Here is a 16,215-nt window from a genome sequence, read left to right as displayed (position 1 = left end):
GCCCTCAGTCAAACTTTGGGTGTAGCAAAAGCATTTAAGAAAGATGGACTATAGAAACTAATTGCGTGGTTTTCTGGGCCTTTTTATTGAGTCTCCTTTCTAAAACATACACAGTATAACCGGGGCCTAGGAGATTCCGGGAATGAAGAGTTGGGGAGGGAGCAACTTTATGCTGGCTGATGCAAAAGACTGGGAATCTGGGATAACCAAGTAGACAAGAAGTAAGAGAAGCCAAATGGGAGAAAAGAAAGCATACAGCATCCAGAGGAATGATCTGGGGAAAGGGAGAAATGAGACAAGAAAAGACAGCTAAAGATTTAAACTAAATGAAGATGGAAACTAGTCTCATTAATAAGTCGAAGTACACGGTGGAGGGATTGATGGGACTAGGTCCAAGGACAGTAACTCTTAAGAACTGATTAAAATTAAAGTTATTTCTTGGTTGCCTTAAGGGTGATCCTGCTACTACAATATGGCTACTTGGCTTTCACTGGTAACCCTTATTTATTCTTCTCGAAAGGGCAAAAATCCATGTCTCATACCTCTCTGGATGCTCACGATACCAAAGCATAGTAACCCTCTATGTAAGCAGTTAGTTTAAGCATTTTGGAGACCAAAAAGGAGAGAGAGAGAGAGAGAGAGAGGGAAAATCACTAATTATACTAATGGTATTTTTTTTTTAATACCATTTCTGGTAGTTAAAATGAGCTCTGGGAGTTCAAACATATTTTTCAGGATGAAATCCTTTACATTATAATCATTATAAAACAAAAATTATAATAATAATTCACCAACATCCTGCAGACTACTTTAGGAAGGGCTGGAGAAGAATTGTGTAAATAGAGTTGTTTGGTAACAGTTGTAAAAATATGCTACTGCGGATTGGTATAAAGATGTAGAAAAGGGTGAATTTTGCAGGTGTAATTCCTGAAGAAAGGAAACGTTTCTGTTTTTATTCTGAAAAGGTACCACTAAATTTTCTTCAGTCCCTAAATTGGGGTTAGGGAATAGGTTAGTAGAATAAAGAAATAATCTGATCATCTGAGATCACCATGATTCTCAAACTTGAGGAAGGATTGCCTTAGAAAATATAGGGCCGAGGACAGGAATAGGGTGGCATGATTCTTATAGCTGTGAGCTATATGATTTTTTTCACTGAGTACAATGATGAGTCAAGAGAATTTAAGATTGATACTTAATGTAAGAGACTGGACGTGCTTTAAGTATGTGTTGTGACTATAGTGTTATTTATACCTGTTTAGTCATCTACCAGGGCATAACCATCACAAATTCACTGGCTTGAACAACTCCTCATGCTATCAGCCAGGGTAGCTCAAAGTCACCTCCTGGGTCTAGAATCTGAAGGCTTGTTTACTCACGTGTTTGGCAGTTGATGCTGGCTCTTGTCTGGGAACTCAGCTGGAATATCTATGTGGCCTCTCCGTGTGGCTGCTTGGCTTCCTCACAGCCTGACTGCTGTGTTCCAAAAGTGATCATTCCAAGAGAGACAGAGTCCTGAGAGGACAAGACGGAAAGTGCATTGACTCTTACAACCTAATCTCAGAAGTCACATGGCATCACTTCCACTATACTCTATTTGTTGAAGGTGTAAAGCCACCACATTTAAAGGGAGGAGACACTGGCCACAGAAGACTGAATTACACCACCGGTTTTCCTGGGTCTCCAATTTGCAGACACCATATCATGGGACTTCTCTGCCTTCATAATTGCATGAGCCATTCCCATATATATCTGTATTTATCCTGTTGGTTCTGTTTCTCTGGAGAACCGTCACTAATAAAATAGGTAATTTTTTTAAAAACTATTTCCTTCTCTGTTTTTTCTCTTATACTTTTACAGAGTAGTGATAAGCAAAAGCATATAGGTGCTAATAACAAGTACTTTTCCAATAAGTACTTAAGCTTGTGTAAGTGATAACTCATTTCTCTTTGTCTTTCCATTTGTGTTCAGAAGAATTCCCAGATTTCAACTTCCTTGGACATTTATTGAATAGCAGGAAGGGGCCTAGGTAGGGGGAAGAAGAGATGAAATAGGATTTAGGATAATTGCAAAGACCAAGGTGGTGGTGGGAAATGAAGTGGATCATACGGGTTTTATTTTCCTTTCCTTCTTCCCTTTTATCATTGAAGTTCTCCTCCACTGTCCCCTAAATCACACACTCACATACCCCTATGTAGACTCTTAGTAAAGGGGGAGAGAAGAGAAAATCTGGAGAAATGGAAGTATTTTTATGTTGGTAAGCGCAAGCAGCAGCATACCGAGAAAAGAGGAGTCCTGGCTACCCATCCGGAATAAGTAGTCGTATTTCCAAGTGGCTATTTCTATGCCTACATAAAAGACATAGATAATGCAGGTTATTATGTAGACATTACTAATGTTCAACAATATCTCATTCTCTTCTTCTTCCAGGCACACAGAAGACTATATTTCTCAGCTGTCCTTGCAGGTAGGCAAGGTTATGTGACTATTGTGACTAATAAAATGTGACCAGAAGTGACGAGTCATTTGTGGGCTGAGGCAGTGAAAATCTGTTGTGATTTTCAAGTCTCTCTTCTGCTGTGCCATTATGATTGTGGAAGGGATCTTGTGTTGAAATGGAAGAGCCAAAAGATTGAAGCAGTCTGTCTCTGAGTCACCATATGATAGGGCAGATGCCCTGGAGAGCCACCTAGACCCACAACAAATTTTGTACGAGCAAGAAATAAACCCTTGTTGTACTAAGTAACCAAAATTTTTGGAGTTGCTCATTTTCACAGCATAACTCAGCACATCCTGGAAGATATAGTTATGAAAATTGGAGCCTGCATGTTTAAGACAGCACATACTTTTATTTCTAGGGGATGGAAGGTACTGTATCAGGACTTTAAAAAAACTCTGACTATTGGTAGTGATAACAAGGATGTCCTAAGTCCTTGCAAAATGAAAGTGGTATCTGGTAATAGAGCCTCTGGGCATCTTTGACTTCAATTATTGGTCTTTTCATGTTCCAAACATATTGGCCTCTGATAAATTTATGTTGTTTAAACAACTTTTTGGAAAATACCTAAGCTTAGTATAGGCCATAACCCATTTCTCTTTCTCTGGAAACCTAGATTGTCTCTACAGGGAAATCTACCAATTCTCTCAAGATTAAGGAGTCTAGTATAGTTGGGAGGAGGGAAACATGAATGTTGGTGTCAGTTAGACCTGGTTTTGAGTGCTTGCTCCACCATTTCCAGCTATGTTTGAGTAACAATGGGCAGTTACTTGACCTTTCTAAACGTGGTTTCCTCCTCTATCAAACAGAGATAAAAATGCCTGTTTTGCAAGGATGTCTTGAGGACAATAAAAGATTGAATTAATTAAAACCTCTGATAGTTTCTGAAACATTGTAGGATATCAATAAAAGGCAACTATATAAGATCATTCTTGCTTATTGATTTTTAAGGAAAACAAAAATCAAAGGGGAAAAAAGCATCACCTTCCAACATTTAAAAAAAAAATTCTCTCTGTGTAGATTTAAACAAAATATTGCCTAATAAGCCCTGTATTTAAAAAATGAAATAATCACTTATTTTGCAATTAGCAAGGGACAGAGTGGCTTTTGGGAAATTTTCTTGAAAATTTAAAAGTTTAGAATTTAACTGGCTGGTTAGCTCAGTTGGTTAGAGTGTGATGCTGATAACACCAAGGGTCAGGGTTTGATCTCTGTACCAGTCAGCAAAAATAAATAAATAAATAAAATAGAGGTCTAGAATTTAAGCTTTATATCGTTGGGCTGAATATGGTTACTTTTTATGGTTTTAGTTTGGGGTCTATTAGATTGCCACCACAAAAATTATCTGTTTAAAAGATACCAACACAGCCCTTCATGTATTTCAAATTATCTCAATATGTGGATTGGGAAATGGTTTCCTACTGATAGAAACCTTTCAGTGTATCTCCTAATGCAGTTTCCAAATTTCTAATAGTCCTCACATCTACAGACTTGCTGTTAAATTCATCAAGAATATCTGGGGAATAGGAGATTAAGTACCCCTTTTCTCCCCTCCCCAAGAAGGACACACACACACACACCCACCCACCCACCCACCCACACACACACACACACACACACACACACACACAAACAAGTAGTGATCATAAAGCAACCAGACTAATTTTTAATAGCAAATATGCCAAACTAAACTATCTGTGAGTATTATTACCTTCAAAGGACTCACCTTGGGAAGCTATTTAGCTGTTGAAGAATATCATGATTTCTCAGCACATTTTTTGGACTCTCTTTTATAGTTAACTTCAGAAGCTGGCACATTCTTTCCTCTATTCCTGATCATAACAAATATGTCTGTTAAGAATAAATTTGATTTTTTTTTTTTTGAAAGAGCGGAAAGTTATGTAGGATGAATTCTGGTGAATTAAGTGATTCAAGACAGTAATATCTTCTTTAGTAAAAGATAAGATATGACTGTAAAATACTATGATTCATAGTCTGACTTGGAAGTAATGTCACAGCTTTGGAATGAACATATACACTTAACTTATTCCCAAATTTAAAGAGCAAGGCTCATTTGGTATGTAAATATGTAAGTGCACACAAACATTTACAAAGTGATGCAAAAGTCACTAAGTAATTTTTATTTTGCACTTTCTTGAGCAGCAGGAACAGCATTGTCTCTCCTGCTCCTGGCTGCCAGGCCACAGAGTGCTACAAGAACAAGTGACTTTACCTCCCAGAAGGAGAGAGGAAAGAGGGCAGGGTTGAAAAAGTATTCAAAGAAGTAATGACTGAAAACTTCCTATATTTTACAAAAAATCATAAACCTAGAGGTTCAAGAAGCTGAGCAAACCCTAAACAGGATAAATTCAAAGAAATTCACACCAAGACACTTCTGAAAACTAAGACACAGGAAAAAAAAAATCTTGAAAGTAGCCAAAAAGAGGTGCCACATTACCTATGTAGGAGAAACAATCTGAAAGCAGATTTCTCACTGAAACCACGTGGGTCAGAAAGAAATGGCACAAGATTTTTCTTTTCTTTTTTTAAAAGATGACCGGTAAGGGGATCTTAACCCTTGACTTGGTGTTGTCAGCACCACGCTCACCCAGTGAGCTAACCGGCCATCCCTATATGGGATCCGAACCCGTGGCCTTGGTGTTATCAGCACCACACTCTCCTGAGTGAGCCACGGGCCGGGCAAGGCACAACATTTTTCAAATGCTGAAAGAAAAGAACTCTTGACCCAGAATTTTATATTCAGCAAAAACATCCTTCAGGAAGGATAGGTAAAGGGATTGTGGTTTTAAAATTGGGGGACAGTGACCAAAATCTGGGCGCTTTCCCTTGGGAAATCAAGGGCAAACAAGACCAGGAGATGTAGTTTGAGGGAGCAGGAAAGGCATGGAGAAATAGAGACTCTTCCTTGGAGGACTGATCTAAGGGTTTAGGGAAGGCTTAGAATGTAAGGAAATCTCAGGTTGACCTGACCCGTTTGTCTGTGAACTCCGAGTATAAAAAGACAATCTTATCAGGAAGGATGTTCCAAGGGCTTAGAAATTATCTCCCAGGAGCAAGTCAAGAGCCAACCTTTTCTTTGGAATAAACAGAGTACTATGTCCTAAGCCTGCTGAGTTAACCCTTTACTGAACACACAGCAACAAAATGTAATGTGTGGACTATGTTCGGATTTTGATTCAGACAAACCACTATAAATAAAACAAAACAATAGCCTTTTTTCTTTTAGAAGCTTATTAAGGCATATAATACATTGCATATATTTAAATCGTACAATTTGATAAATTTTGATATATGTGAAACTATCACACAGTTAAGATAATTAACACATCCCTACAGGAATTTCTTCTTGCTCCTCTGGAATTCCTCCCTCTAGCTCTTCCATGTCCTCTCTACCTCTAGACAACCTCTTACTTTCTTTCTAAGTTTGTATTTCTCAGAATTTTATATAAATTAAATCATACTCATAAAGTATGTACTCTTATATCTGGCTTCTTTCATTCAGCATTATTATTTTGCAATTCATCCATGTTATTGCTATATCTATAGTGTATTTCTTTTTATTCCTGAACAGTATTTATTGAATTGATATACCTCAATTTGTTTATACCTCAACATGTCCATCATCTGTTGATGGGCATTTGGTTTGTTTCCAATCTGGAGATACTACAAATTAAGGTGCTGTGAACATTCACATACAAGTCTTTGTATGGACATAAGCTTTCATTTCTCTTGGGTAAATACCTAGGAGTGAAATTGCTGTATCATATGGTAGGTAGTAACTTTTTAACTAAAACTAGATGATAGGCCTAAATGTAAAACCTAAACCTATAAAAGTTCTAGGAGAAAATCTTTGTGACCTTGGGTTAGTCAAAGATTTTTGAAATATGACAGCAAAACATGATCCATAAAATAAAAAATTGATAAATTGAATTTCTTCAAAAGTCAGAACTATGCTCTTTGAAAAATACTGTTAAGAGAATGAAAAAACAAGCCACAGAGTAGGGGGAAATCTTTGCCTATTACATATCTGATAAAAAAAAACTTATATCCAGAATACATAAAGAATTCTCGAAACTCAACAATAAAACAAACAACTTAATTCTAAAAATGGGCCAAAGTTTGAACAGATAGAAGATATGTGTATGGCAAATAAGCCCATGAAATATGCTCAACGTTATTAGTCATTAGGGAAATGCAAATTAAGACACAATGAGATACTACTACACATCTATCACAATGTTTAAAAAGACTGACCATATCAATTATAGGCAAGGATGTAGAATAACTGGAATTCTTATAAACTGGTGGGAATATAAAATGGTACAACCACTTCAGAAAACAATTTGGCAGTTTTTTATTTTTTGTTTTGAAATTTTGACTTTAAAATAATTTCAAACTTACATAAAAGTTGCAAAAATCATTCAAAGAACTCTCATATATCCTTCACCTACATTTTTCAGTGTTCAACATTCTATATTTGTCTTACCATCATCTCTCTTTTTTTCTTTCCTGAGTCTCTTGGGAGCTAATTGCATATTTAATACCATCTTACTTTTTAATGCTGCAGTGGAAATTTCCTAATGAGAAGGACACTTTTCTACATGATCACATTATAATCATTAAAGTCAGGAAATTAACATTGATATAATACTGCCATCTAACCCGCAGATCCCTTTTAAATTTTGCTGATTGTTTTGAGTATGTCATTTTTTTTTTTTATTTTTTTATTTTGTTTGTCGTTTCTTCGTGACCGGCACTCAGCCAGTGAGTGCACTGGTCATTCTTATATAGGATCCGAACCCGCGGCAGGAGCGTCGCCGCGCTCCCAGCGCAGCACTCTACCGAGTGCGCCACGGGCTTGGCCCGAGTATGTCCTTTATAGATCCGATTCTAATTTTAGACAAATACAAAATTTTGAACATAGTTTGAGTATTAAAATAATGTTAAGAAATTGTTACATTTTTAAGGTATAAGGACGGTATTATGTTATATTAGTAAAAAGGCTTTTTCTGTTAAAGATACATACTTAGCTATGTATAGAAGAACATGATATGATGCTTGAGATTTTCTTTAAAACATTCCTGAGGGGTTAGGAGACAAGGTGAAATAAGATTGGCAATGCATCTATAATTGCTGAAGCTGGGTGATGAATATAGGGGGGTTTATCATAATATTTACTTTTACGTATATTTGAAAATTTGCATAATCAGAGGTTTTTCTAAAAATGAAAAAACCACTGGAGAAATGGCAGAATTTTAAGGATTGGAGTGATATGATCATATTTGCAATTTAGAAACATTTCTCTGGCTGCAATGGGATGAATGACTTAATGTGAAGCAAGATCTAAGACAGTGACTGGTGAGAGAGCCATTGAAGTAATCTAGGGAAGAGAGGAATGGTGGCCTGAACCAAGTTAGTGGCAATGGGATGGAGCCAAGTGGAAGGATTAAAGAAATGGTTACTATCTGGATGTAAGAGTTGAAAGAAAGGGAATCCAAAATCACACTTAGTTGGGTGGTGCCATTTACCTAGTCAAAGATCACTGGAAAAGGAACAAGTTCCCAGTTGAGGGAAGGAGAAGATGGTTTAAATTGGCCTTGGGTCAAACTAGTGCATTTGTGTTATATGGCCAGACTGAGTGGGTAGACAACAGCAAGATACGTAAATAATGATTATTTAGTAAACAGTGTAGGAGTGAGCAAGGTGGATAGAGGAAACAGGTCACTTAAACCTAACTTGGGGCAATATGATATGATTATTCCAAATGGATATGCAGCATTAGTAGGCAAGGGAAGATGAAGTGCAATGTCTGGGTAGATAGGTTATTTTATAAATTTGAGAAAATATGATTGGAGGCACGATATAATGGAAAGACCCCTAAATTCACATTAAGTGAATTGGGCAGGGAACATAATTCTCTTCACAGGAATGTATCTCATAAAGGTGCCTGAGTGAAAAGATATTTCTTGGTTGCGATTGCAAGGTGATACTGGGGATCCCTAAAAATGAGAAATGCATACATGGTTAAGGGGATGAGTTTGGGAGTATTGAACTAGGGGGAAGGGAAGTAGTAGTCACAATTTTTACTCCTACTAGTCTTGTTCTGGGAAGGTTCATGGTGAAACGCTTAAGTGACTTGAGAACCCATCAAAGCCTTTTGAGTTTCCTCTCACTAGTCATGGCAGGGTGGAGGTGTTCCAGCATGCACTTCTGTCAAAGAGATTTGTTTCGTGAAAACTATACAATTTGACTTATCATTGTAATCCGCGTGGTTTGATCTCCCACGTTTGTGCAGTTCCTTTGCTCCGGTTCCCACCGCAGAAGGTGGCCAGAGCCTTCTCACTGCCTTCCTCGTCGGTTTCAGTTCCTGCATCCTCTAAAACTTGATTCCGGAGCAGAGCCCCGCCCCCGCCCCGGAACCCCGCCCTCGAGGCCCGCCCCCCGCGAGGAGCCCCGCCGCGGAGCCTTCCCGGGACCCACCGCCGCCCCGGCAAGGCCGCCCTGCCTTGGCCGCCGCGCTGCCATGGTTGGGGGCCGTGGGGGCTCCGGACGCGGCCGAGATGAGCCGCCGGAGAGCTACCCTCAGCGACAGGACCACGAACTGCAGGCCTTGGAGGCCATTTACGGCGCCGACTTCCAAGACCTGCGGCCGAACGCCTGCAGACCGGTAGGAACGTGGCTCGTCCGGCTCGGGCTGGCGTGCCCTGGCCCTGGGCTAGAGATGCTTCCAAATTGGGCCGACCCTTTAGGATTCTGCAGGCTTTTCATCCTTCCGATTGCACCCACGCTCACTTTTTGTCTTTGCACACGCATCTGGTTTCTAGAACCCCCCACCTGGGCCGAATTCTCTTGCAGTCTTTTCCCCCAAGTTGGCCCCTCCCTGCTACCTGGCACTGCTGCTAATTCCCGCTGACATTCCATAACATCCCTGCCTCCTTCCAAACTTGCCCTCCGCTACCCGCCCCCCCCCCCCCCCAAGCTCTGGAGAATGATACAACAGCATATTCATAGGCACCCATTGCTGCTTTGTTCTGGGAACGCTTTTTAGGCGCTCGCACAAGGCTTTCTTATGCCCTCAATCAGAATTCTCAAGTCTCACCCGTGTATTCAAAACTGTACACCGCGAATCCCCCCACTTTAGTCCCCAGGCAGCCTCACTGTGTTTTCCGGTGTGGAGGAACTTTCTGTACCTTCCTCTAAAGCATTTAGCCGAGACTGTGATACATTTCATCTTACCTATAATGGAGAGGGAGTTTGCTGAGTCTAGCTAGATCTTTTTAAATGGCATTTGATTTAAAATACTATTTTCCTTTTTTACTGGAAGTTAAAGCACATTTTAAGTTGCTGATACTGGCAGTTTTTCCCCCATCTTTGAGGAGCTGATCCACCGAACTAATGTTTCTGAATATTAAAAAGTACTACCTTCCTACCTTCTGCCTTTAATTCTGGCATTTCATACCACCTGTCTTATCTACACATCCAGGATTTCCTCAAGAAATAGCATCTTCTGGATCTTTTGGCAGAATATTATCCCTCTAACCCAAAGAACTTCTTCCGTCATTCATTAACTATTTATTGTTTTAGGCATTGGGAATATGAACAGGCGTAGACAACACAGACAAAAAACCCCTGCCCTCGGGGAGCTTACTTTTCTCAAAGTAACTCTCTTCAAGAGTTATTTTTAACATGAAATAGTAAAAATGTAATTATTTCCCTTATTCATTCTTATAATAAAATAATAACATAACTCTCTGGTGATCTGGCAACTTCTCTGTTCCCAAACATTGAGAGCCAAGAAGTAGGCCCATTAAGCTTCGAGTAAGTGTCAAAAGTGTACACCCCCACTCAATGCAAAGCCCCTAACACTTCATTCAGAGCCAGTTGATTCACTTTATACAAGCGCAGTTATCTGCTGAGGCTGCAGAAAAACAAAAGGGGAAAAGCAACTGCTTTTAGATAGGGATACCAATAATCCCAAGAATTTTCAGTTGGTGGCCTTTATAACAAGATAGAAGTCTAAACAAAACAAACAAAAACTGTTAAATGAAGGCAGAAATATCCGAATAGCTGTCTGTGGCCTGTGGTGCACAGGGCAAATGACCTCAACACTTTCATAGGCCCCACAGGCAAATAATCAATGGTTGTAAGGATGAATCAAAGTTTAGTCATTCAGTAACTACTCATTATCACCTGTAATTTGCCAGTCTTCAGGGAAAAATTTGGTAGGTTCACAGTCATTAATCGAAATCTCTTGCGGTCTGAGTTTCAGAATTCAGAAGTGTTCCTGGTCATGTTTACATGTGCACGGTCCACACTTTACCTGGCACCTGCCTCAGTGTCTGGGTCAGCACCAAAAATCAAACACAACAATGAAATGTATGAATATTCAAGTTTCACTCTGAACAGGATAAATAAAGACTATTAATACCTTCATGTTAGTTTAGGCCAAAGTTGCTGCCAATAAATTCAGGTCAGATTTTTAAAATTTCTTTTGAGGGGGACATGTCATAATGTAAATTTCAGTTCAGTAGCATATGTATAAGTACATTTTGGGTGCATGCAAAAAATTATTTTGCATACAAAATTGGACACCACTAGTTTAAAATATAATTTATAGATAGTTATAAATTATTATTAACTTACTTATCTTGGCTAGTTTTCCATATCAGCAAAGGGTCTACTCATTTATAATTTGTTATTGCAAACTTCCCTCCAAAAAGCTTGCTTCTGTCTCTGGACCCATCAGTGTAAAGAGAGTGCTTGTTTTCCTGTTTATTCACCAACATTGTATATGTCAGACTTTTTCACCTTTGCCAGTAGATAAATGGAACATACCTCATTTTAATTTTTATTTCTTTAGTTATAAATTATGTAGACCACCTTTGTTTGTAAGCCAGGGATTTTTCTTTTTCTATGAACTCTTCATGTTTTTTGGTTTAGTTTTCCACTCAGGTCTATTTTCTTATTCATTTTTAAGAGCTAGATAGACATATGTTAAGAATATTAGCATCTGGGATCATATATTGCAAATTGTTCCCCCTAATTAGCCATGTGCATTTTGATATTTATGTTATTTGTGCATGGAAAAATTTTAATATAATCCAAATGACCTATTTTTTGTTTTATGGTCCCTGTGGTTTGTTTTTCTCTAGAAAAGACTTCCCTGCTCCAATGTTACCAAAAAATGAAATCTTCGAAGCTTTCTTTTAGTTCTTTTGTGACTTCATTTTTAAACTTCCATCAAATAAATATAGAAATAGATTTTTTTTTATAAAGTTCTTAGCTCCATCTAAGTGTGGGTCTAGGCCACTTTCCCTTTGTGCACCCTCCCCCCTTTAGCTAACCAATTAGACACGTTGATTTTTTCAGTCTTTTCCACTGCTAATTCGAAATGCCACCTTTACATTATATGATACTGCTAGCTTCATGAGGACAGAGTCCCTGTGTTTGTTCATTCCTACATGTCCAATGCCTGGTAAAAAGCTTTCAGAAATTGTTATTGAATGAAATAATTCCCGAATGTATTTGGGTCTATTTCTTGACTCTGTTCTATCCCATTAATCTATTTAAGCACCCTTCCACACTGCTTTAATTACTGTTGATTTGTAACAAGCGTTAGTATTTAGTTTATATTTACTTTACAAAATTTTCCTGACTAGTTTTACCTTTTAGTGTTTTTCCATATGAACTTTATAATCAGCTTGCCTGGTTCAGAAAATTTTGTTGGCTTTTTTATTGGAATAACATTACGTGTATTTAATTTGGGGAGAATTCAGATTCTGAATATTTTAATGTTTACTTAAAGTGGAGCTATAGGTTATTATTAAACTTTAAGGAAACTAGCGTTTTTAAAATTCTCTCCAGCTTGACAAATAGGCAGATACTTAAGAACAGAAAATGAATGAACTTGGTGGTTTTTACAAGGTCAGTTACAGAGAGTATTTATTTTTAGAAAAAGAGTTGTGGGGGGAAATCAATAATTAAAGTATTTAACATAAAATCTAGAGGAATGTTATCTAATTTACATTTTCTGAGCTTTAACTGTCATCATTTTTATTTTTGGCTTCTTCATAGGCTTAAAACCAAAGACCTGTCCAAATTATCTAGCTTCCCTATGGTACTTTATTTCTAGATTTGTTACATTTTCATACAGACTACTGTCTTCCCATGTTATGGGATGCAAGGAGATCTGAAGCAGGTGAGAAACAAGAGGCCATGCTGCATAAAGTCTTGCCATCAAATTCAAGGATATGATTAGCAGAAACTTAGGTAACGATTCTAGGCTGAACACCTGAAAGTGATTTGAATTGTGGATCTTTTAAAAATAATTGTGGGAAAAAACGTAAAATTTGTTGTCTTAACTATTTTTAAATGTACAGTTCATTGCTGTTAAATATATTCACACTGTTGTGTAACATTTTTTATTAATTTCCTACACCTCACTCATCCTCACTCTGCTGCTTGTCTTTTAAACCAGTGAAGTTTATTCACAGGGCTGTCATTGACCCTCATGCTTCCGCCTTTGAATATTGGAACCAAAGATTTGCAGCTGTGTGAAATGGCTGATAAATTATCAGTTTTTATCCCCACCTCAGTTTTATCCTTCCCTCCAGTACTTTAAACAGGTAGGACACATGCTTTAAACAGTTGATTTTGTTGGGCCTGAGTGTTAGGAAGCACATTCAGACCAAGTAGCAGGGATTTCTGTAGCATCAGCTGGGGTCGCCTCCAAGATGTATGCATTGTTCTGAAAAGCGGGTCCCCAACATCAGTCTTTCTAAACCATAGGGTATTTTAAAATCCTTGGCTGTTTTGGGTTTTTTTTTTTTTCCCTCCTTGAAGAGCTGATTCTTTTTATTTTATTTTACTTTTTCAATTTTGGGGGTGAGTTCCAAATGAACATTGCCTCTCCTATGTTTTAGGGCTGAATTTGTATCACTCTCTTGCTTTTTGTATGCTTGAGGATTTGTTTGGCTATTTTATAACAGTTCAGGAGAGTATCCAACTTCATAATCCTATTATGAAGCAGATTTAATTAATATCTTATTGTAGCAATATGTAGCCTCTCCCGACTGCTGCTTTCATGTCACTTGCATTTTCAGTCTTCAAAACAAGTATTTTTCTTTTTCAGGTAGGACTTTGTATATTTTATAGCTGATACACTCTGCATTGCATTTCCCTCTCCTTTAGTGCTCTCAAAAAATTTTGGTTACCCCTTATTTTGTGTTTCTTTGCCTATAAGTATTTCAGGAATTCATTATTTTCTTTTGTAGGTTAAGTCAAAGATTTTATCATCACTGAATTCTAATGACCATTTGTCTTCTAAATGAAGGAATCCTTACCACAAACAATTTTGGTTGTTAAACTTTTTAATCAAATCCTGTTCACCTCTAGGAGTCCCTGAATGCCCTAATATGAGCTAATGCTTGGTATCCTAGACACATCTTGTATAAAAGACTCTTCTTATGTTGGGAAGCCTCTCAGTTTGCTTGAGAAAAGCCTAGCACATATTATCTCTGAAAGCACTGTTCCCTGAGTGTTTGGGGCTTTTGTCCCCAGTGAGTCTGTAATGGTTAGGACTGAATTTAGCTGCATATGACAGAAGATGTAACAAAGTTTTATTTATTTATTTTTTTGCATGTAAAGGCTGGAGTCTAGGTCTTCTGTCTTGCTGTCCCACCATCCTTAATATGCCCCTCATGTTCTAAAATGGCTGTCTAGACTCCAGCCATCACACCTGCATTCCACCCAGCTGGAAAGAAAAAGGGATGAAGTTGCATCCCTTTCCTTTAAGATCACTTCCTGGAAATTGTATATGATAGTCCTTTTATCTTATTGGCTAGAAATTAATTCAGTGGCCAAACTTAACTGCAAAGGAACCCAGGAGATATATCCAGCTAAAATGTCAAGGTTCTATTATAAAGAAATAAAGGGAGGAATGGATATTGGGGAACAATTAATAGTTTCTGCTGAGAAATATCCCAAAAGTCTATGCCTTATGGAGAGAAATATAACTCTGATCATCAAACTGTCAGTTTGATGGCATTACAAGTAGCCAGTCAGCCTGGTAGCTTTAGTGTCCTGCTCTTCTCACAGTGGGTTAGCCTCACAGGGAACTCAAATCCTAACAGGTTGTTAGGTTTTTGTCTAATCATATGTCATTCCTCAATGGCCGTGGTCTGTTCTTTCATCCAAGCCACCATCACTGGATTCGTGCACCTCTTAAAGCCGAACCTTTATGCATCCAGGAGTCTCTTCACTTTGTATCAAAACTCTTTCCTCTTTCCTAAAAGTTTGTTTTGATATTATATGGGCTGACTGCCATGATCACTGCTGTCCTGCTAGTGTTGCTCTGCTGTGGAAGTAACTGGAACACTAGATCTGCATGGTGTTCTATGGCTGGTTCAACCCCTGAGTGTTTGCAGGATCCTAATGCTACATACCAGTGTTCCCCCAGGTGGTCCCAGGGGCTGGCTGAGAGAGGCTTGCCAGCAGTCCTTAACTGGATTCATAGTGCTTTATTAAGCATTCCCTTTAGTAAAGAATATCTTGAAGATATGTAGCCCTCCAAAAGGTCACTATTTCCTGAAGATTGCTTCCTGTTCCAGTGAGTCAGGGCATAAGGTCATGCCTCCCATACCATTTCCCAGGAAGATTAGTTACATTCAGATGTACTCACTTCCTACATAAAGACAATAGGGAATATTAAACCAGATTTATTATCTTACATATGCAGAGATAATTTACCTCATGTGGCATATGTTATCTATGTGTTTGTTGCAAGTTCTTTTCCGTACTGGGCCAAGAAAGGCCTCTCCTTTGGTTTGCATTTGTAGTTTTTACTTGTATAGCATGATGATAATTATAGTTTTATTATTTTCATGCTTCTTGCTCCTTCCAATTATAGAGGGCTACTCCAGTTTTGTCCCTTGAAAAAGATATCTGCCATTGCTTTTAGGTGGAATGCTTGCATTTTATCACATTGGGCCGGATCTTTAATATTTTACTTTAAGAAGACATTCTGTAGGGCATTTCCTCTTATTTTCTTACATATTTCTTTTGCCTCTTTTAAGCTATGTCAATCAATATGGATTTAGAGCACTGTTCCCATTTGCTGTACTGAGATAAAGTTTTCACTGGTCAACAGCAAAATGAGAAAATGAAAGGCAGACTAATGTGTAAGTGAAGGTAGATTAGAAAGAGATAAATTGACCTTTCTTAGGATAAGTCCACGCTCTACTCTGAGATTTTTGTACTTCCTTGTACTTTTGGTATTAAAATAGTCTGTATTTTCTAAAGTGATATATACAGTAAAGAGGTAGCAAAAAAGTGTTTTCTTGACAGAATTATAAATCAATTATCATAATGTCTTTCCAAAATTTATGGCCCGTGAGGGAGGAAAGCCTGTACAGATTGACGTAATGGAGAAAGCCCTGGTAAAATTGTATCTAACTAGCCTTTCTCTCAGTTTTCACATCTCTAAAATAGGGATATATAACCTCCCTACTTTGTTGGATTGTTGTTTTAGGAGATGAGTAACAATAGCACAAGCAAAGCCTGGTTGATAGGATTTACTTCAGCGTAATCCAAGGTGGTGTTTGGGGGTTGGAGCAACGTATAGGTAAACAAGATTGGCTATAAATTGGTAATTGTTGAAACGGGATGATGGGTACAGAGAGTTCATTCTACCATTATCT

General features: G+C 38.1%; 1 protein-coding gene across 4 annotated transcripts in view; it reads left to right on the top strand.

Annotated features, from left to right (window-relative positions):
- The first annotated feature begins 9,012 nt into the window (after positions 1-9,012).
- EIF2AK4 (eukaryotic translation initiation factor 2 alpha kinase 4) overlaps positions 9,013-16,215 on the top strand; it is a 96,924-nt gene continuing 89,721 nt past the window's right edge. For all 4 annotated transcript variants that reach the window (XM_063089125.1, XM_063089126.1, XM_063089124.1 and 1 more), the window contains exon 1: positions 9,013-9,185. In XM_063089125.1, coding sequence (XP_062945195.1) covers positions 9,079-9,185 — 107 coding nt within the window. In that variant the 5' untranslated portion in view covers positions 9,013-9,078. The remainder of the gene's footprint in view (positions 9,186-16,215) is intronic.

The sequence above is a fragment of the Cynocephalus volans genome, chromosome 3 (assembly GCF_027409185.1).
Source record: "Cynocephalus volans isolate mCynVol1 chromosome 3, mCynVol1.pri, whole genome shotgun sequence".
Lineage (NCBI taxonomy): Eukaryota > Metazoa > Chordata > Mammalia > Dermoptera > Cynocephalidae > Cynocephalus > Cynocephalus volans.
The sequence above is the reverse complement of the archived record's forward strand: the minus strand, read 5'-3'. Positions and strand labels throughout refer to the sequence as shown.